General features: G+C 34.6%; 1 protein-coding gene across 1 annotated transcript; it reads left to right on the top strand.

Annotated features, from left to right (window-relative positions):
• Positions 1-4,583: 4,583 nt before the first annotated feature.
• Positions 4,584-21,296, top strand: LOC114294811 (putative F-box/FBD/LRR-repeat protein At5g22670). Its single transcript, XM_082897101.1, has 8 exons — positions 4,584-4,726; positions 10,720-11,683; positions 11,819-11,956; positions 12,043-12,304; positions 19,984-20,080; positions 20,307-20,604; positions 20,756-20,902; positions 20,971-21,296. Exons 2-8 carry the CDS (start codon positions 10,733-10,735, stop codon positions 21,253-21,255), a joined length of 2,178 nt encoding a protein of 725 aa, XP_082753227.1. The 5' UTR covers positions 4,584-4,726; positions 10,720-10,732; the 3' UTR covers positions 21,256-21,296.
• Positions 21,297-22,994: the final 1,698 nt, after the last annotated feature.

Consider the following 22,994-nt stretch of genomic DNA (forward strand, 5'->3'; position numbering starts at 1 on the left):
TTATATCCGATATTTTCTTCATCGCTCTTGGGTTCAAGTGTGTCTCTCTCAAACATTCCAATCTCCTGCTTCAATTTTTTACTTGTGATTTTTCCCCCTCATTTTCGGTGATATTTGAGAAAAGTGTGACTTTGATGTGATGTTTTGATTTTTGGTTGATTGTTTTTCAACTTGAAAGCAATTTCAATTAGTGAAAAAATATCTAAAAAATGTTTTGATTTGATTATGAATGTTAATTTTACGTATATATCCAGTATACTTGCAGGCTGAAACTATTAAGAATTCAGAGGAAAGGAACACAAAATTGGAAAATAATATATGTTGGAGGATTTGGAATTTGGTTCACAATAAGAAGCAGGCTTTGCTCTTAATCTTTTGTGAAATTAGTTTTTTGTTTGTGATAATTTGAATAAATTTGGTATACATGTAATTAGAGACTATAATTGGAGAGTCAGTATGGTAGGTGGATCCAAAAAAAAGAAAAAAGAAAAGAGGTTTGTAGTTCTATATACTTGGTGGCAATGTTTTAAAATGGAGATTGGTGAGTGAGCTGAAAAATGAATTGGATGGATGGTTCATCAGTTCAACCGTTGGGTTAAATCAGAATCGAATGCTATAAATATATGAAAATTATATTTAAATAAAAATATAAGTCATAAAATTATAAATTAAAAAAAATAAAAATTTTAAATTATCTTAAATATTCCTCCTAATATTTTTTTATTAAAAAGTATAATAATATATTTTAAAATATTATTAATTTTAATTTTGGAAGAGGAAACCAAGTATTAAAAATTCTTTATATGATTTTAATTCATATAATTTGATTGAAAGAAGAGCAAAAATTTTGAAGGGATGTCAAAATTTTAATTATCCCGCCAATAAATTTGATTGAATCTCACATGAATTTTCTCGAGTTTTTTGGAAAGATTTTTTTTCTTATAAGTAAGTAGAGATTTTCACAATAATTTCAAATTTATTCTTCAAAACAGGAGACCTTTGAAAGAGAGTTTTTAATTAACAATTTCTTATATGTATGTGTGTATATATATATATAATATATATGATAAGAAAGAAAGAAAGAATAAAAGAAATAGTTAGAAAATATCAAAAAAAAGTTCAAAATTTATAGCTTCATCAACCTGCTTGGTTTGCCTGACCCATCTTTGGGTCACCCAGTTCGGCGGTCCAACTTTGTGGATTTTCTCTAAATAGGTCGGTTTTTGGCTTAGAACGGTTTGGAGGGTATATCCGAATTGAAATTTTGATCGGTTAACGGTTCAATCGGTTGAACTGGCTGATCCGGTCCAATTTTTAAAACCATGCTTGATGGATTACAAGTTATGTTTATTTTATGCAGATTTGTTGGCTAGAGACTGGTCGTCAACAACTTCTCTGCTTGGGTTGATTTTCATTTGTAAATTCTAAACTAGGAATAATCTAGAAATCTTTTTGTTGTTGATGCTTCTGTCTTATCCTCCATTTATGTTTGTTTAATTAATATTTACCGAGTTAATTATGTACATTCCTTCGTCACCTACAATTTTATTTATTACTTGACTCTATTAGATGGATTGTTTTAGTAAATGTGTCTCAAAGAATTGAGAAACAGTTTCCATTACGATAAAGCTCAAATGCTCGAAAATCCCACATTCCAGTGTAAATGACTGGCATATCAGTTTGTATAGTCAAGGTGGCCAATGCATTTGCTTTATTTTTACTTATGAATGAATCACAATTCGTAAATCACGTTCAATGGTTCAATATTTGACTAATTTTGCTTGTAGCTTCAATCCATACAATAAATTTATAGAATTTAATAACAATTTGTCGCGTTTTTGCTTCGCTCTATTATTCATAGCCAATGATAGCATAATCGACATGATTTTATTCTTAGCTAATGACGGCATGACCCCTACATGCGAATTGCGTGGGGTCTAACTAGTAATTTATTCAAAAACAAATGATGAAGTACAATCTAACATTCATATGTAAATAATGTATTATTGTAAAATAATTTCTCATACAGTAAGATCTGCTGCAGCATATATGATCAAGGTAAAATTAGTCTAAGGTCCCTTTTTCATTGTTAGTAATGGAAGAGATCCACAATATTATATTATGATGTCTAAGGTCCATCAACTTCCACACTAATATATCACAGAGAAATTTGACCTTACCAAATCAAAACTCATCTCTCTCTCTCTCTCTAAACTTCTCCATTCTCAGACCTCTTCGATTCTGCCAAGAAATCCAATCAAAAATTGAATCAAAGTCCTCCACAGGAATGGCTTGTCGATTCACATCCATCCTCAAACAACTCTGCACTCGATCACCATCAAGATCAGTAACGTACATGCCCTGACAGAGAGATGGTGCTCTGAGAGCCATGACTCTGATTTCCGGCGACAGATTCAGACTTTTGATCACCATTGTCGTCGAGCAGGTCATGGAGGCAATGCATGCACCGGTGTACTTAGATCGCTACCAAGTCCGAGGCGACATGAAGAACGCGTCTCTGAAGGTGATCAAATCGATCCGTAAAAACAAGGCATGCTTGAAAGGAGGTTTAGGGTTTCTGAATCGTCTCTAAAGGTGACCAGTAGCCGTTGTCGGGATTGGTGGTCCAGCCGGTGGTGTTTCCTCAGAAACGACTGTCTCTAGTGGTGAATGATTCGTATTTTAGGAGGAATTGGAGAAGCAGAGGCAGATGATTGAATTGGAGAAGTAGATGATGCAATTCGCTAAAGATTTAGAGATTAAAATGATGCAGCTGTTTAAGAATACTCAGGTTCAGCTTGAAAAGATCAAGCAAGCTAAGTGGTCAGGTTCGAATGGTGACAGAAAATGAAATTTTTGAGTTGTGAATTTTTCTAGGTTGAGTGATTTGGAGATGGGGAATTTCTCTGATTTGAATAAATTTCTCTGGGTTGTAAAGGAAATTTCTCTGGTTTTGAGAAAATTTATCTGAGTTAAAATGAGTCCAGAGAAATTCTTTCCTGGTCCAGAGAAATTCTTTGGATTTCTCTAGTTTAAACTCAGTTTGTTTAATTTTCTCTGCCTTTAATTGAGGAAAATTGGTGAAGTCATATGTATGTATTTATATTATTTGTTTGTTTGTTTTGTTTGTTTGGTACACTCAGTGAAATTTACTAAGACAACTCAGTGAAATTTCAATAAAACAAACTCAGAGAAATTCGTTCTCTGGAGAGAAATTTCTTTGGTTAGGAATTTCTCTGGAGAGAAATTTCTCCAGGAAGTTTAGAGAAATTCTTTGGATGAAATTTCTCTGGATCAAATTGAGGAACCTTAGACATTATGAAAATATTTGGTGTCCTTTATACTATAAAATCTTAATACCAGAGACCCTAAAAAAAAACCCTTGTGATCAACTACTTAATATTACTATAGACCAATGATAAAATATAAGTTGCGTTTTTAATTTTTAAATAAAAATTGTAAATTTTTACATAAAAAATGTAAAATTTTACTTATGTAATTTGAATTTGATACAAATCACATATTTGTCCTTTAGAAACAACAATTTAATATTATGTGATTTGATAATTAAAATGCACCGTCACATTTTTTGTACAAAGTATCCGAATGTGCAAATTACACACCATTGTCGAGGCTGTGTAAATAAAATAAATCTTTTTAAATAAAAAAACTTTATAATTTTTAAACAACTATGTCCTTATAATTTTTTAAAATAACAAATATGTCATTGTGTTTTTCTTTTTTCTCTTTTTTATGTAAAAATCCAAACCATCAACTCATCCGGACCAGACTTTAAATTATATCGAGGGGTTTGAGAATATGGATACTTATGAGGTTAAAAAATCTTATTTATAACTATTTAGAACAAAAATTTGTGAAATGAGACTTTAAGCTAAATGTCTTAGCTTTTAACAGCAAAATTGCCACTAAAACATCACTTTGTATACAAATTATGGAGTAATACTATTTTCCATCACGCAACAAATTTTCACTCTGTTTTGATTTGAAATTTTACATATAAATCTTGATTTTAAAATTTTTGATTTTTTGTGTTTTTAGAAGTTTTTTTTTTTTGTTTTTAATGTTTTAACCAAATTTTTATAATCATGGAGAAGATGCATCTAAAAATTTAAAAAATGACAAAGAAATCTGTAAAAACTTTTTCAAAATACAAAAAAAAAGAAAGAAAAAAAGAAAAGAAGTTTAATGTATTTTCATATTTTTTATGTATTTATTTATTTTTGAACATGTTAAAAATCGAGTAAAAATGTGTTTGGTCGAAAGATTTAATGACAGAAATAGAAATAAAAATAGAAATAGATAGGGAAGTAGAAAGAAAAAAGGAAATATAATTGATTGAATTCAAATTTCAAATTATGTTTAGTTGAGTTAAAAAATAGAGAAAAAAGAGCCTAATTGAATCTATTAAAAAGTGAGATTATATTTCTCTATCACTTTATTTTTTCTTATATTTTTTATTATAATTAAATAAAAATAAAAATTATATTTCTTTTTTCTTTTCATTTATTTTATCAAGTCTATCCACCAATCACAACTTGGGGCTACCAACCAACCAAACACAACCTAGGTGCTAGAAGCTTTAAAACCCTATAAATTCGCTCATTTTCCACCGCAGCTGCAACTGAAGAGGGAAGAAGAAGGTCTCCATGTCAAGTGGTGTCTATTCCAAATTTGGAGCTCTCTTCAGCAAAGCATTGTAGATCAGGTACTTCTTCTCCTTCCCTCAAATTTTCTTTTTACTTTCCCACTTTCTTATTTTCCTTTTCTAATCTTTTCTCTCTCTCTCTCTCTCTCTCTCTCTCTCTCTCAAAATATTGCTAAATATCTTTACACATGTAATAGACCCAAACCATTCTTCTGTTTCTTAATTCTCTTAATTCTTCTCACAAATCCGCAAAAGTGTCCATGTTCACTTCTCCCATGTTTCTCTTTTCATATTTGATTTGTTTGTTAGGATCAAAGACACCCAGAGAATTATCTCACACACACAGAGAACACAATATTTACGTGGTTCGGCCCAATGCCTACATCCACGGACAGAAATGAGAATTATCACTAAAATGGAGCAAAAATACAATTACAGAGGAGGAGATGAAACTCACTCAACTCACAGCTCTCACTCTCCAATTTCTGATGATTCTCTCTATTGTCTACTCTCCTCTCAACCTCTATTTATACATATCATGAGGGAAGGTAGCTGGACAGCAATGGTGAGTGGATTGGTTAGTGGGGAGGTGCCACTCCCACTCTCTCTAAAGTGGTCTCCAACCACCCCACTCTCTCTAAGGTGGGTTAGCCACTCACATGGGATGATAATAACATAGCCAACAAATCACCCCCTCAACCCATGTGAGGTGATAAACTGCACACACTGCTGCTAATCTTGTCACGCCCAAATTTCAACAGAATCTTCATCTCCTCATTGAGATGCTACATCCCCTGAAGCTAGAGATAATACACCAGAGATACAAGAAGAGGAGGGAATCCTACATCCTCAACTCAACTCATACCACTCTCTGATTTGGAGAGAGCCTCTGCTCCTATCTCCCTCAGATCTCTTCTACGCTTCCTGTCTCGGATGTCTTCACTTGCTATGCTTGAACTTGCGCAACCAAGATATCTTGACACCCCCTGATTGGATGTCCTGCACCCCCTGCTCGGGATACCCTTGCATTACCGTGCAACTCATTGCATTACCGTGCAACTCCTTGCATGATGAACACTGGAGCAACTAGAAAACTTCAGAGTTTGACACATCAACATCCTCAATTTTCCTTGCTTGGAGCTTATTTCTGAACAACCAGCCTTTGCTTTCTGCACTTCAGAACAACTTCCCAGCGATCTCATACGCCCGTTGTCTGTGCTGCAATCCCTGATGTTCGGTTCTGTCTCACTTGTACGTCCGTACTGATGTTTGACAGTTAGCCCTTCTGCCAAGACAACTTCCATCGGTCTGTACAAGTTATCACTATGCAACTCCGTGCATAGTGCTCGCACCCCCTTATTGGAGTGCATTGCAACGCTCACTTTGCGACTCGAGATTGCATCCCTCCTTTCCATGCATCTTTTGAGAGGTTGCAAAATGTCTCTAACACGGAAGCAAAAGAAACTCTCTTCTTCACCGGCATAGTCTCTACAGACTTGGTTTCTTTGCTCTGAACTTTCTTCAAGATTGGCTTCACTGGCTCAGCTCTGTGCACCTTTGAACTGCCTCCTTGCGTTCCCGTGCACCGTTTTCGCCATTCCTGATGAAAGCCTTGCTCAATCATACGCTTTGGTTGCGTATGTTCTCTCTTTGTACCCTTCGACTGGCATTTGACAACACTCATCTTTGTCAAAACTTCTCCTTCCAGTCTGTACAATTTGTTGCACAATTTGCCTTGCAACAATTCTTTATCACCTCTGTATACATGAAGAACCCCGCCACTAGATGAAAAACAATTTCCTTTTAGATCTAGCATACTCAGGGAGATTAGATTCCTCCGTACTCCTGGCACATGTCGGACCTCAGATAAAATTACTTTTCTTCCATCCTTAGTAAGGAATCGCACTGTCCCTATGCCGACAACTCTGTTCACTGTGTTGTTGGCCATCCGGATAATGCTACCGCTGACTCTTCGGTAAGTGGAGAAAAGCTTCCTATCCGCACATATGTGGAACGTACACCCTGAATCCAAAATCCAGCCGGGTGTTTCCAACTCTGACGAGATTGTAAGCATCACCTCTTCATCGTCAGAGGAATGCACTGCAACTGCTGTAGTTGAGGGACCTCCGTGTCCCTTAGCCTTCTCTTTGGCTTGTCTGTCCGCCTTCTTCTCCGGGAAATCTCTTATTACGTGATCCTCTTGATCATAGTAAAAACACCTCCTCGTGTTGCCCTGTCTGGACTGTGAACGCCCTCTGCTTTTACTTCTTCCTCTACCTCTGCCCCTTTCTCTATCTCTGCCTCTACTTTCTGTGACAAGGGCATGGGACTGCTCTCCTTCCATTTCTTTCTTCCTTGCCTCCTCGTTGAATAAGGCGTCTGTGACCATCCCCATGGTCAGCTTCCCTTCGGGTGCAGAATTACTGAGAGAAACCACCAACGTCTCCCAGCTGTCTGGTAAGGAACTGAGTAATAATAATGCTTGCATCTCATCCTCCAACTCCATTTTGATTGATGCAAGCTGGTTCACAAGGCTGTGAAATTCACTGGTGTGTTCAGCAACAGACACACCATTCTTCAGCTTCAGGTTTATAAGCTTTCTCATTATCAAGGCTTTGTTCCGTGCGGTCTTGGACTGGTACATGCCCTCCAATTTCATCCATAGGGCATAGGCGTCTGTCTCTTGGGCAACATGGTGGAACACACTGTGGTCAATCCACTGTCTGATTTGACCGACAGTCTTCCGGTTGGTTTTTATCCAGTCCCCATCCTTGTCTCCATCTGGTTTGACCCCCTTTAGCGCTATAGGGTCAAACAAATCTCTACAATACAGGACGTCCTCCATCCGCGGCTTCCATATCGCATAATTAGAAGCGTTCAACCGTATCATCGGCCCTGAAACTGATGTGGATTCCTCCATCATTCAGAAAGTAATCTCTGTTTGAAAAAAACAGGCTTTGCTGTGAAGTCCAGACGGCTCAAATTAGCCGGAAAAGCACTTCGGATTGCCAAAATAAAAACTGCAAATTTTTGAAAGCTTATTTGAAAAATCTGACCGTACGGATGTGTCCGAAATATTCCAAATAGTTGGAAAGCACTATTGGATCACCCAAATCGGACCTCAAATGGCTTAGATGAAGCCAAAACAATTTTAACGGTTCAGATCGGCAGAATCTGGTGCGCCTGCGAAGCACCAAATTACTCCTCCGGTTATGCTGACGTCAGGCTGACGTCATCGGCTCAGTCAGCGGCTCGGTCAGCGGCTCTGGCTCGGTCAACGCGGCTCCTGCTCGAGTGGCTTGGTGCGCGCGCGTGCGGCGCGTGTCGCGCGTCAACTCACGCGTCGTCTACCTTCGTCCGTGCGTGTAGCGCGTGTCTGAGACTAGGACCACGCGCCGGGAGCCTGCACGGCGCGTGTAGGCGCGTGACACGACTGGGATTCACGCGCCAACTTCCAGAGGCGCGTGAGGGCGCGTCCGGCCTCCGTTGGGTGTCTGCTTTATATTTCTGGACTCCTCTCGTCGAGCCCTTGCTCCTGGTATGCTCAAAATCTGATTTCGAGCAATACGATTTCTGGGCAATTTCGAACAACACGCTGTTTTTGTTCCGAAACGCCACCAACGAGGCTCTGATACCACTTGTTAGGATCAAAGACACCCAGAGAATTATCTCACACACACAGAGAACACAATATTTACGTGGTTCGGCCCAATGCCTACATCCACGGACAGAAATGAGAATTATCACTAAAATGGAGCAAAAATACAATTACAGAGGAGGAGATGAAACTCACTCAACTCACAGCTCTCACTCTCCAATTTCTGATGATTCTCTCTATTGTCTACTCTCCTCTCAACCTCTATTTATACATATCATGAGGGAAGGTAGCTGGACAGCAATGGTGAGTGGATTGGTTAGTGGGGAGGTGCCTCTCCCACTCCCTCTAAAGTGGTCTCCAACCACCCCACTCTCTCTAAGGTGGGTTAGCCACTCACATGGGATGATAATAACACAGCCAACATTGTTTACTTCCTCTTTTTTCTCACTGCCTAATTTAATGCCTAGCAATTCTCCCAACTTCACATGACACACCACCAATAATGATATATATACAGATATTCTCTCACAAGAACTAGGTGTTTGTTTCTATGACATGCTCTACAATATTCCTTTACATTATTATTGTTATTATTTTGTCACATGGTATATATCAATAGGAGTTCCCTTGTTAGTTGTTAGTAGGGGAAAGGGGTAAGAAAAAAGGTATGAAACCCTTCTCCATAGAATTTGAACCCGCAACCTCACACGACAAAGTGGTGCTACACAACCACTAGGTGAAAGGCCCTGGTTAATATTTCTTTACATTAGTATGATCATTGGTTAATATTCCTTTACATTAATTCATACATTAATATGATCATTGGTTAATATTCCTTTACATTAATTCATACATTAATATGATCATTGATCCACAACTTTAATTTAACATAACCATTATAAGTTACACTGCTTAATTGAGATTTTACTCTACCATTAATACCACGATTTTATTCCATAACGATACATTATTAGTCCACCATAATTGCACAACAATTTACACTTTGGGGTGGGGTATTACAAGAAGAGCTAGGAAATCGAGAGAAACAATAACCTTCCATTTGGTTGCTGAGAAATCTATTGAAATCAAAATAAAAATTGGAAATCCGAGATTTGTATTTGGTAATAGAAAAATGGGATACTCAACTCAATAAGGTTGAGTTTTTTAATTTTTTTAATTTTTTTTTTATATGCTTCTCATACTAGGTAACAAGAATTTTAAAAACTCAAGATTTTTTTTTCTTGTTTGTGTTTCTCGACAACCAAACAGAACCTATGGATATATTGTGGTCATCTCTCTGTTACACACACAGACACATCTATTGCAAATTATATATCAATCCCTCAGTTAGTTTTGAGAAGATTGAATGGACTCTTTTCGTAATACTTAATTTTCCTTCAATTTATTAGTGAGAGTTATAATGCGAAAAATTAAAGGAAAAAATGATGCAATTGGAATTGTAGGATCAAATTGGTTTAATATGCAACCTATATGGGCCGCATGTGTAATTTACCCAATAAGAAAGGCTTTTAAGAAAAATTATATGAGAAGTACTAGAAGAGAAAAATTAATTTTGCGAAGTGAGAATAAAATAGAGAGAACATAGAGAAGAGAGAGAAAGAGAGTCATTTCTGTATTCAGAGTTATTATGTGATTGATAGAAAAAAGAAGGGCCTTTAAAAAAATTATTTTTGAAGGGGTCTTAAATGATTTAGGGTGGGCAACATTATAATTTCTCAGGGTTAAACAAAAACCACTTTATATAGGTATTGTTGTAATTATAAAATATTGAGGTGGGTTATGTCGAATTTGGATCCTCGGCCGCCCTTTTGGGCGGCAGTTCCCAACAGCCCCCCCAAAACGACGTCGTTTTGGGGGGTTTTTCGTTTTTTTTTTTTTTTTTTTTTTTTTTTTTTTTTTTTTTCCGCAGAACCAGAGCAGAGCAGAGGGGAGGGGAGGGGAGGCCGCCGGAGGGGAGGGGAGCTCGCCGGATTTTGGGGTCCGCAGGTCGTCGAGCTCGCCGTCGCAGGTCGTCGAGCTCGCCAGCCGTCGCAGGTCGTCGAGCTCGCCAGCCGTCGATCGTCGCCCGATCTGCCGTCGCCTCCGCGTCCGGCCCGCCTCCGCCTTATCCTCCTCCTCCCCCGGTGATTTAGGCCCCCTCCAGTCCGGTGCTCCCTCTTCTTCTCCCTTCCTCTCTCTCTCCTTCCCCTCCCCTCCCTCTCTCTCTCTCTCCCCTCCCCTCCCTCTGGTTCTGTTTTGCAACGAAGAAGAAGAAAGAAAAAAAAAAAAAAAAATCAAAAAAACCCCCAAAACGACGTCGTTTTGGGGGGCTGATGGAACGGCCGCCGGAAAGGGCGGCCGAGAATCCGGACTCGGGTTATGTCCCACTCCTGGTGCCTTCATGCATCCACCATTGACTATTTGAATGATTTTTTGGCACACTTTATCTATTCAGGCATTGCAGATTCATGGCTTCTAGCTTGAACAACCAGCCAAGTTTGAAGAAGGAAGCGAATGAGAATGGAGAAGATAGGATCAGCAAGTTACCAGACTCTGTTCTTGTCCACATTCTCTCTTTCCTTCCAACAAAATATGCAGTTCGGACCAGCATTCTATCATCAAGGTGGAAACACATATGGGCTTCTGTTCCCATTTTGGAATTCAATGGTCCAATACTGTTACCTTCGTATATTCTGTTCCGTAAGCACAATGACAATGGTAGCTTAATGAATTTCATTGACAGAGTACTTCTTTTGCATGATTTGTCAAGTATTCAACGATTCTCTCTAGGATGTAATCCAGAAATTGATACATCTCGTTTGAACACATGGATAGGTGTTGTTATAAAGCGTAGTGTCCATGAAATTGATATCAACGTTTGCGAAGGCTTGGATCTTAAGTTGCCTAGAAACCTCTTTACTTGCAATACGCTTGTAGTCTTGAAGCTTGGATCTCAACTTCATTTTGATGTTCCTACCTCAATTTCTTTCCCTTGTCTCAGGATCTTTCATGTTTCACTTATTTCTCCTAGTAATGACTTGACCCAAAAGCTCTTTTCTTCCTGCCCCATGCTCGAAGAATCATCCATTATAGCGGTCATGGGTCCTGGAAAAACAGTATATAACATTTCTTCATCAGCTCTGAAGACTTTGTACTTGTCTTTATGTGTAAAGGAATATGGAGACTCTGAGGTTGTGGTTATTGTCAATGCACCAATTCTTGACTACCTTTGCATTGAAGATGATTGCTTTGTTCAATATTGTCTGAACAGCTTATCTTTATTAGTTAAAGCAAGTGTTTGTGTTGATGCCTCCCATCCACATGCTCTTGGAGCCATGCCACATCTGAACCGAGCATTTGTGCTTTTGGAAGCAATTGCTAATGTTAAGCATCTACATCTGAAGTCTAGCACAATGGCAGTGAGTTCATTCTTCCTTTTGATCATTTACTTTAAGAAGTGAAGATGTAGATTGTCATATGTTATCATTTTTTGAACTTCATCAAGAATAATTTCAGATTTGTATATTTGACTATTTTTATCATCTCCGACGAAGGTTCTCGGCATTGCTAATGACAAAAATTGGCCTGTGTTTCCTAATTTGACCCATTTGGAATTTGATGATGTTGGCTGCAAGAGTTTGCCCGACTTACTCAATGGTGTGCCTAATTTGTGCACTATGGTATTTACGAAGGTGAGTTAAAAATAATATATAAATAAAATTGCAATTCCAAACCGGTGATTTGCAAGTTCTTACCTTTTCTTTTTCTTGGTTTTTAGGTACCACTTGATAGTTTTGAACCTTTGGAGCAATTCTACTGGCTTGAACCACAAGGGGTGCCCAGTTGTTTGAGGTCTACCCTCAAAGAAATTAAAGTCTCTGGCATTGATGGGTTGCAAGATGAGCTCAATCTGATAAAGTATTTCTTGGAAAATGCAAGTGTCTTAGAAAAGATGACAATTGGATATGGAATGTTAAGCATAAAGGAAGAGGCTGAGTTTCTTAGGCACCTTGTCAGGTTACCAAGGTGTTCAAAATCTTGTTAAATTGAACTTGTTTGAGGTATCATTCATAAAGTTTTCAGTTGGCACTTCTTCTGGAGGTATGTGTACTAATTATGAAAATAAGAAAAATATTATTTAGACTACCATTTGCACATTTACACATTGTGAAAGTGCAAATTCAATATTGCAGTGAGTTTATTAGCTTTCAATTAGTGCAAAAAATTGATAGAAAATTCATTCAAATAGAATCATCATTCAACATTGTAAGGGAATGGTCATTCCAATGGGATGCTAAGTAATGATTATTCGATTCCATTCCATTCCATTCTACCTTCATTTTAGTGAACCAAACTCTGTCTTAGAGTGTACAGAGTCATCAAACGAGTGGTCTGAATTTTCTTTTTTTATTTTAGATACTTACTAAATGTTTCTTTTATGATCCAACCATTGTTACTAAATGGAGTTGTTATGATGGATAAATATTCTATTCTTGAGCTGCTATTGAAACTAATAACTTCAATTGATCAAATGCTTTTGTACTTTGTGATATTAGTTAAAAAGTCCCTATTAACAACTGAGATTTGGATTAAAGGAATGGACTGTGTAGCTTGAACCCCGGCATCCTTCTTCGTCATGTTATTTTTTCAATTTTCTTTGTGCAAGAGGTTGTTACTCAACCACAACATCATAAATTCTCAGATTCATAGAGACACCATTTGAAATACTGATGTATTCCCTACAAGGCAACAAATGAAATGGCTTCTGTTACGTCTGCATTCTAGGCTTTATAACCTTGCAAGAGAAAAAATCAAGAATTTTGAATAGAGATTGTCCATGAAATAGCTGAATTAGGTGTTTCAAGTCTTCAAGTTTGTAAATCAGTCAGTTATCTCATCAGTTATGTTCGAACTCCCATATTTCCGATTCTAATTGAATTTTTTTTTTGAAAATATTTCTTTGAGGAAATGTTTACTTCGTGATCCCTATTAACATTTCTTTTATTTTTTTATTTTTTTTAGGCAGCTTGTCTTGGATTTGCGGTTTTGGTTCGCGGGCTTGATGGATTTGTTTTTTTTTACTGATTAGGTCTTGCAAGTTCATGATTTTCTGTTGCAAGGATAATATGATCTTATTGGGTCCATTTTAATCTTTTTGATATGTGCTGTAGTGATCTTTGTTCTGCTTAGTGGTCCGTTTTTTTTTTTTTCGAACTGATCTTGAGGGATGGTACCAACTATACTGCTTTGCTGTATTTTTATGATTAATTGTATATTAAAGTTTTAGTTTCAGATGATGGTAAGTATGTCATTTTGTATTTATTTTTTATTAACAAAAATTCAGAGATGTATGGCCGATCTGTATGTTTAACACATACTGGAAGTGGTGGCACACGCAATATGTGTGAATAGGATCAATTTTTTTTTTTTTTTTTTGAATTTTGGGCATAAATGCTCAATTCTTCCCTTTAGATAGATAGATGGATATAGAAGATAGAAAGATAGATATAGAAGCATAGAAGATGGAAAGATAGATAGATATAGATACGTAGATAAGATAGATGGATAACAATATAATTAAATGAAATTCTTGTGATTTGTTATATCCAATTAAAAGATAAAATTCTTGTGATTTGTTATACCCAATTCAAAGATAATCTTATGATTTAGACAATTTAAAATATAATTTTTAGAAATTAAATAAGTGAAATTGATAATAGCTTAGCAAAAATATTAGACATCTCAAAAGTTCTATTAAAAGTTTATCAAATGTCTTACATGCGTGTGGAATGCACATGGAATTCATATTGTGTGGGTCTGATATTATAGAATTTTTAATAGAATTTTTAAAATTTCTAACATTACTCATAGTTCAGAGGATAAAAATTTAAATTGATGACGACTCTGTGCGCATCTTTAAAGTGTGTTAAATCAACGTGTACTGGCAACATCAATGACTTGTTCGGTGAGATCTGTCTTTATCTATTATTAATTTTTTTTTTTTTTTTTTTTTTTATAATAATCGGATGTTTAGGTCAATTTACATATCTTGATTAATTTTGGAGTTCACCTACGTAGATTGGGCAAATATCTAAGAGTTGGAAGAAATATATCCGTAAGTCCTAAGTTACATCTACCAAGCTAAACCTTCGGGGATTAGAGATTTGTCTTTATTTAATGATTTTATTATTAGTTCTCATGAGATTATGTGATATGAGATTCTTTTGTTTTGTTTTGTTTAGGTTCATCTCTCATAAAATTGATTTATTTATTTATTTATAATTTTGACATAATTATATTAAATTCTTTTAAGTTATTTTTTTAATAATAATTTGTTAATTATATAAATAAAAAAATTATGTTGTCATCTTTTCACATTAAAATTTATATAATTTTTTTTATTTATTCTTATATTTTCACACTATTTATATTAAATCCAATCCGTTTAGGTTTAATAAAGGAAAAAAAAAATGGAATTTTTAAACTTCAAGGAACTCTTAATGTAATTTAACAGTGGTTATTTATTAGGGTTAGTTACACTTTTTATGTAATTTGATTTGAATTTTATTTTTTTAAATTGAATAATTTAATTTTTACACTTTAAATTCAGTTTTATTTGATCCGTCTGTCCAGATATCCGTTAATTTTCTTTCAGTATATTGTGACTAACAATTATTATGAAATCATTAATTTTAACTTCCTACTTGAATAGAAAAATTAAATTAAAATTAGACTTAAATTATAAAATTTCAAATAATACGGACAAAAAAAAGTGAAATTTAAATTGAGCTATATATATAATGGGTGGAGAAGTGAGAAGGCTATAACCTGAAACCCTAAAGTTTCATCATTTTCTATCGCAGCAGCTGAACAATGAAGAAGCGGTACTTCTTCCCCCAAATTTTCTCTTTAATTTTCCACTTTGTTTGAATCTTGTTGAATTGAATAGAAAATTGGAAGTAATTTGAAAAACAGTCACTCAGATAAAAAAAAATTTATGATCATTTTTGCGTACTTTCTTTTCTCACATGAGAGATGAAATTGAGTGAAACAGTCTTGGTTTGTGAGAAACCATATTGAAATCAAAAGAAAAACTCGAAATCCGAAAGTTGCATCTCCAATCCTTGATCTTGTTCTTGCATCAAATTTAAATTTGGTGAAAATATACTAAAAAATTATCTCTAATTCTTTCATCAGATGTTCATCAAATTAAGAGTCTTTTTTAAATATTTTTTTTTTTATTTTTTTTATCGAATTGGGAACTCATCTTTTTATTAAATTTAATTTTGATGAAAATTTAGATGATTTTTTCCATCAAATTTGATGAAAAGGAAAATTTGGGATAAGAGTATGGTTATCAAAATCTCGATTCGGATTGTAGAATTTTATGATTCTACAACTTTAGTTGGGCCGAATGGTTTGGATCACATTCAAGTATCTTAAAATGATTACAAGCCTATTCATAAAATTGAATAGAATACGATCCCGATTTCACTACGATCCCAATCCTATACATATTTTTTGTTATTATTTATTTCTTATGTATATGTATGTATGTATATCTATAAAAAAAAATAAATAAATAACTATAAACTCTTTTTTCAAGCATCTTTTATAATTTATGTTAACATAAAAAATGCATTATATCAAATTTATCATTTTTTTTAATCTTTTGAAAATTATGCAATATATATTATCATTATTGATAATTTTTTATTTTATTTTACATAGTAGAATTTACGATTTTCGATCCAATTCTACGATTTGATCCATGAGTCCCTTCCGATGATCCAATGCAGTATCCAAATTTTAACAACCTTGGATAAGAGGGGAATTCTTAAAAAAAGATTTTGATAAAAATTGGATGAAAGGATTGTAGTAGTTCATATCAAATCAACTTTTTTGCTCGAATTTATAATCAAATTAGATGAAAAAATTAGTGAAGGATTGGAAATGGTCTTAGGGTCAATTTTATTTATTTACCTTTTTTTTTTATACTAGATAACAACATGGGGTTTTTTTTTTAAGGTCCCTGGTATTATGATTTTATAGCATAAAGGACATCAAATATTTTTATAATGTCTAAGGTCCCTCAACAATATTTTCATAATGTCTAAGGTCCCTCAACCTTGATCCAGAGAAATTTCAGTCCAGAGAAATTTCAGTCCAGAGAAAATTGGTCCAGAGAAATTTAGTCCAGAGAAATTTCAGTGCAGAGAAAATTGGTCAGAGAAATTCTGGCCCAGAGAAATTTGGTCCAGAGAAATTTCAGTGCAGAGAAAATTGGTCAGAGAAATTCTGGCCCAAAGAAATTTCTCTGGACCAAATTTCTCTGGATGAGTTTCTCTACTTTTCTTCTCATTCACATCCAAATCATTGTGATTCATTAGGTAAGCAACATTGTTCAACTGAATTCAACTGGAAAAATTCCACATTGTAATATGTAAGTAACATTAGAATGGGATAACAATGGCAACTTACCAGAACCAGAGAAATTCTGGAAAAATCTGGGTTTGATCCTCCACCATTGTTGCTACTATTGTTACCATCTCCACTGCCACTCGACTCCGGAGACCCAAATGCCCCAACTGTGGCACAAGTCTTTAAGTAGGAATGCTTCCCTATATTAAAACTATGAAGCTTTTTATCAGATTCCAAATCAAATTTCCAGAGAAAATTCTATCCATAAAATTTCTCTGGACATCACAGAGAAAATTTCAAATTTCTCTAAACAAATCACATAAAAAATTTCAAAATTCTATCCACTATAGAACCAATCGATTTTGTGGTGACTTGGATACATATTCACAGAGAAAATCCCATCACCAGAGAATTTCTCTGGATTTAAAACCAGAGAAATTTTCTGCATCACCAAAAAAAACAACAACAACAACAACCCAGAGAAATTCTGTTTTTGGTCTTTGAAATTTCTCTGGACACTTCAACCCAGAGAAATTCAATTGGGTTGATCCAAAGAAATTATCTGGTTTGTCTTGATAATTTCTTATTCTTATTTGCTAGTGTCCTAATTTTTGCAGAGATAGTCAAGGAAATACTAAAAGAACGCCTATCAAACTTGAAAAAGAATGCAATCATTTTCATTATCATCAAACAATTTTCAGTAACATACACTGCAAATAACTGAAACAGCAAGTAGTAGACATTCGAAAGCAAAAGAATATGTTTAACTGGGGAGACATTAACAATTGATTCTACAAAATACACAAAATTATGAAGAAATCTACTCACTTCAGCATGGGAGATAAAAGAAAAATATCTTTAGGAATTTCTCTGGATCACTTTAAGCCAGAGAAAATCTCTCAAAATCAATGAAATTCCTAAAGAAACATTTCCAGAGAAATTCTCTTTAACCCAGAGAAAATTCAGTTCAAATAAAAAAAAATTCAGTCCAAACAAAAAAAAAAAAAAAACAGAGAAAGAGGCGGATCTGCACTTATCCCTTTAGCTTCAATCCACCTCTTTCTCTCTCTCTCTCTCTCTCTCTCTATATATATATATATATTTATAAATTAAAACAAACAAATACACAAATAAGCAATATATAAAACAAAACAATAATAGGTGGGTTTCTTTACTTGGTTTGTCCAAGTTCAGGTGAGGAAATAGTTCTCCAAATATTGATCTTTGTTGGTGTTGTAGTGATACTCAAATTATATACAATAAATTCATTTGTTCTATACATTTTATAGCATAAATGATGTTTATTTTATTCGATCCCATAAATGATATTTACCTTCTGAAAAATATGTTTGAATAATGAAAGTTAAATACACAAAGAAGTGGGTTTAATTGAGAGAGAAGTTAGAAAGAGAAAATGAAATATTCTATTGGAATTTGCTGGTGGTGGCTAGAATTGAAAAGCAATATTGCTTGTATGGATTCAAGATGATTAATTTGATTACTTTTTCTCTAATAGCAAAACTGGGTGTGGTTTCTTTTAGATCTAGAAGAAGAAAAAGAATAAAAGAAAGAAAGGAGGAAAGGGGTGGTGCTGCTGAAACAGGGTCACCATAGGGGGAGCGAAATGGCTATAGCTTCTGGTTCATCTCCACGGACTCTACTTTCACAGGCTCAACAGCTGGAGCTTCCGGTTCAACGGTGGCTGGAGCTTCTGGTTCGCACCTCCTTCGACTCCATCTTCGTCGGTTTGAGCCCTGGTCCACTTATAGATAGTGCATCCTGGACAGTTTGTCTTTTCTCGAAGCTCTAATTGTGGAAGACTTCTCACCATGCTGCGATTCATCAAGATTCGCAACTTCTTGCATTCACGGCGACGGCGTATGGTTTCAGAAGAGAAAGGAGTGTTGTTCCGATCATCTTCATTTTCTCTCTCTAGAAAGCTCTGGGTTTCTCTGGTTGTGGGTAAGAATGGCGGTGGGTTTGACTGAAATTTGTCTGATATATGTTTAGGACCTTAGACATCAAAAAATAATTTTGTGGACCTCTTCCATTACGAAAAGTGAGAGAGGGACCCTAGACCGATTTTCCCTAACAACAATCCTATTTTATTTTCTTGTTTGAGTTTTCTCAACATCCAAATAGAACCTGTGGATATACTATGGAGCATCTCCAATCTTTCATTGATTTAAATTTGATGCAAATTTACTCAAAAATCATATCCAATCCTTTTATCAAATGTTCATCGAATCAAGGGAGAGTCATTTTTTTCATCAAATTGAGAATTTATCAAATCCTTCATCATATTTGATTTGATGAAAATTTAAAAAGATGAAGTATTAGAGAGTAAAATTTGGTATAAAAAGGGGAACGTTTGAAATGATTTTTATGAAAATTTGATAAAAGTATTGGAGTAGTTCATGTCAAATCAAACTCATGAAAATTTTGGTGAAAGGTTTGAGATGGTCTCAACGGATTTTACAATTGCTTTCTCTGTAAACTTCTATTGCATCTTTTTGCTACACATAGACCCACCTATGAGAGCATTCCAACCTTTCAACCCCCCCCCCCCAAAAAAAAAAATCAAATTTGTTTTAAAATTTAGACCAAAAGCTTTGATATAGCTCACTTCAATGTTCAAAATAATCAAATTTTTTTTTGGGTCAAATATTTTTAAAAATATCTAACTTATTCTGAAAAGCTTCTTTAACCAATTTACATGAGAGAAAAAAAACAAAACAAAAAAACTTCAGTTTTTTCTTTTAACAATTTAATCAAACTTAAAAGTGAAAACGGGTTGATGTAAATTTGGTTAAAATTTGGATTATTGGATCTCATGTTCACCAAAATTGTCATCAAATTTAAATTTGATGAAGGGTTTGGTGAAGAATCGGAGATGCTTTAGAATGAATTTTTGATACACTTGATCTATTCAGGCACTGCAGATTCATGGCTTCGAGCTCGAACCATCAACCAAGTTTAAAGAAGATAGCAAACACAGGGAATGGAGAAGATAGGATCAGCAGCTTACCAAATTCAGTTCTCGCCCACATTCTCTCTTTCCTTTAAACAAAATATGCAGTTGCGACTAGCACTCTGTCACCAAGATGGAAATGCATATGGACTTCTGTCCCCAATCTGGAATTCAATGAGAAGACATTGTTAGTTGAGCATCCTTGGTCTGGCATGCATAAGCCTAAAGATCATCATCGCCATGTTAGCTTCATGAATTTCATTGAAAGAGTACTTCTCTGACATGATTTGTCAAGTATTCAACGATTCTATCTAAGTTGTGATCCAGATATTGATAAATCTCGTTTGAATGCATGGATAAGTGCTGCTGTAAAGCGTGATGTCCGTGAAATTGATATCAATGTTTACGGATCAATAATTCTTAGGTTAGCAGCCTCTTTATTTGCGAAACGCTTGTAGTCTTAAAGCTAGGATCTCAAGTTCATTTTGATGTTCCTGCCTCAATCTCTTTTCCTTGTCTCAAGATCTTTCATGTTTCACTTATTTATCCAAGTAATGACCTGACCCAGAAGCTCTTTTCTTCCTGCCCTGTGCTCGAAGAATTATCCATTTTAGCACTAGTGGGTTTTGGGAAAACAATATATGAAATTTCTTCACCAGCTCTGAAGACTTTATACACACGTCTTTATCTTTACTTACGAGGCAATATCGAAACTCTGAGACTGTGGTCATGGTCGATGCACCAATTCTTGAATGCCTTCATGTTGAAGATAATTGCGTGGTTCTTTATTGTTTGAAGAGCCTATCCTTATTAGTTAAAGCAAGTGTTTGTGTTGAAGCCCCCTATCCATATGCTTTTTCAGCCATTACACAGGTTAACCAATTATTTGGGCTTTTGAAAGCATTTTCTAATGTTAAGCATCTACATCTAAAGGCTAGCACTATGGCAGTAAGTTTACTCTTCCTTTTGATCATTTACTTATAAGAAGTCGAGATAAGATGTAGAGTATCATACATATGCTATCATTTTAGAACTTTATCCAACTTCATTTTGGTTTTATATATTTGACTAGTTTTATCTTTTATCATCTCTGATGAAGGCTCTCGGCTTTGCTAATGACAAAAATTGGCCTGTGTTTCCTAATTTGACCCAATTGGGATTGGGTGTTTGCCACAATTTTTGCTGCAAGAGCTTGTTTGACTTGCTCAATGGTGCACGTAATCTGTGCACTACGGTATTTGCGAAGGTGAGTTATAAGAATAATTCCAAGCTAGTGATTTGCAAATTCTTACCTTATTGTTTTTTGGTTTTTAGGTACCACTTCATGATGGTTTTGCATATTCAGAGCAATTCAATTGGTTTGAACCACAAGGGGTGCCAAGTTGTTTGAGGTCTTCCCTTAAAGAAAGTAAAATCTCTGGCATTGATGCGTCCCAAGATGAACTTAATTTGATAAAGTATCTATTGAAAAATGCGGAGGTCTTGACAAAGATGACAATTAGGAATGTAATTTCAAGCATGGAAGAAGAGAATGAGTTTCTTAAGGAACTTGTCATGGCTCATAGATGTTCAAATACTTGTCAAATTGAACTTGTTTGAGAATTCATTCATCAAGGTTTCAGGTGGCATTTCTTCTGGAGGTATGCACTTACTTTGTTGAAAGTGATTGAGTAGGTTGACCCACATTTGGCCCATGGAGATAGTTGTTAGATTTTGGTTCTAAAACCTATGCTTTGAATTCCAGTTCACTACTCAGACTGCATTCGAAATCCTGCAGAGAGTGATCTTCATATATATATATATATATAAAGATAAGTATATGTTTTCCTGTACGTCCTTTGAAGTTGTTACTATCTTACACTGTAGAAAGATGTGAACACGTGACATGTGACATGTGACTTCGTTTAATTGTTAACTTACATGGCTTTAGTGATATATATATATATATATATATATATATTTATTTATTTATGCATTATAGTTTTCTCCTCTTCTCTTTGCAGGTCTTGTGTTGGCATCATATCTATTACTTTTCATCTTGGATGGGTGGTGTTCGAGTTTTGACGGAAGGATAAGACGATTGGGAAGCTACATATATGGTGGAGTGGAGCTACAACATTTCAAGTGCTTGGTGATGATTGTGAATATAGTTGGTTGTAATTTATAGCTTCCTTGTTTGTCTTTATGCTTGCAATGGTTTTTCCTATGTAATTTGAATATGAGAACTCTTATTTGTGTTTGTTATTCTCTTTGAATGAAGTTAATATTTTCTCCCAATTTTTTTTTTTTAAAAAAAAAAAAAACTATACATAAGATGCCACATCAATTCATTTATCCAATTATACAAAATAAATATTTTTTTCTTTTTAAAAGTAGTCAAAATAACATTTTCTATGATAAACTTGATGGCCGAAGAGCTCAGAAGAAGAAGCATGAGGATGAGCTCTTTGTATCTTTTACTCTTTTAAATATTCCACCGGGGAGAGGTAAGTGATATGGTATATAATAAATTTATAAGTAATGAGAGTTTCAAAAAACATGTAAGACAATAAAGAAATTAGTGAAAATGAATGTTAAGTGTAAAATTTTAAAGTATTAGACTTATTTATCTTGTTTGGTTTTAGAAAATTGAGTTTATTTTTAAGAAAATTGATTTTTTTTTTGTTTTTTGCATTTTTTTGCTTTTGGTCAAATTTTTTTATTAGTTTAATTTTAATTTTAATTTTTATGTTTTAGATGCACTTAACCTAGATATATTTGAAAGTATAATATTTATAAAAAAAAAATTAAAAAAAATTCATCGAATATAAAAAATAAAAAAATTTAGTACATTTTCGTATTACTGTGTATATATTGAATTTTTAAAATAATTTTTCACAAATATTTTATTCTTTTTTAGGTTCATTTGTGCATCTAAAAAGTAAAAAAAATATTACTTAAGACATTAAAAAAATTGATTAAAAATAAAAAAAATACAAAAAAAAAATTAATTTTTAAAAAATAATCAAAATCAAGCAAGGTGAATCTATGTTTAAAGAAATTAAGTTATATATATATATATATATTTAATAATTTTAATCTCGTTGGGATGGGTGCAACGGTTGGCGAAAGAAAAATCGGTCCCTTCTCCCCTCGTTTGCTCATGGGTGGTGAGAAAGATTTGTGTGGCGGGGAAGGTTCGTGTGGCATGAGGCTTGAAATGCGAGGATAGAGTTGGGGGGGGGACATTGTCAAGAAGTGTTGATGAGTATAAGTTGTTTTAATCAGAAGACAAATCTCAGAAGGCTTTTGCAAAAAGTTTCTACCTTTGTATTAATTAATCCACCAAACGTCAGTTT

The sequence above is a fragment of the Camellia sinensis genome, chromosome 12 (genome assembly GCF_055761805.1).
Source record: "Camellia sinensis isolate YWXY chromosome 12, ASM5576180v1, whole genome shotgun sequence".
NCBI lineage: Eukaryota > Viridiplantae > Streptophyta > Magnoliopsida > Ericales > Theaceae > Camellia > Camellia sinensis.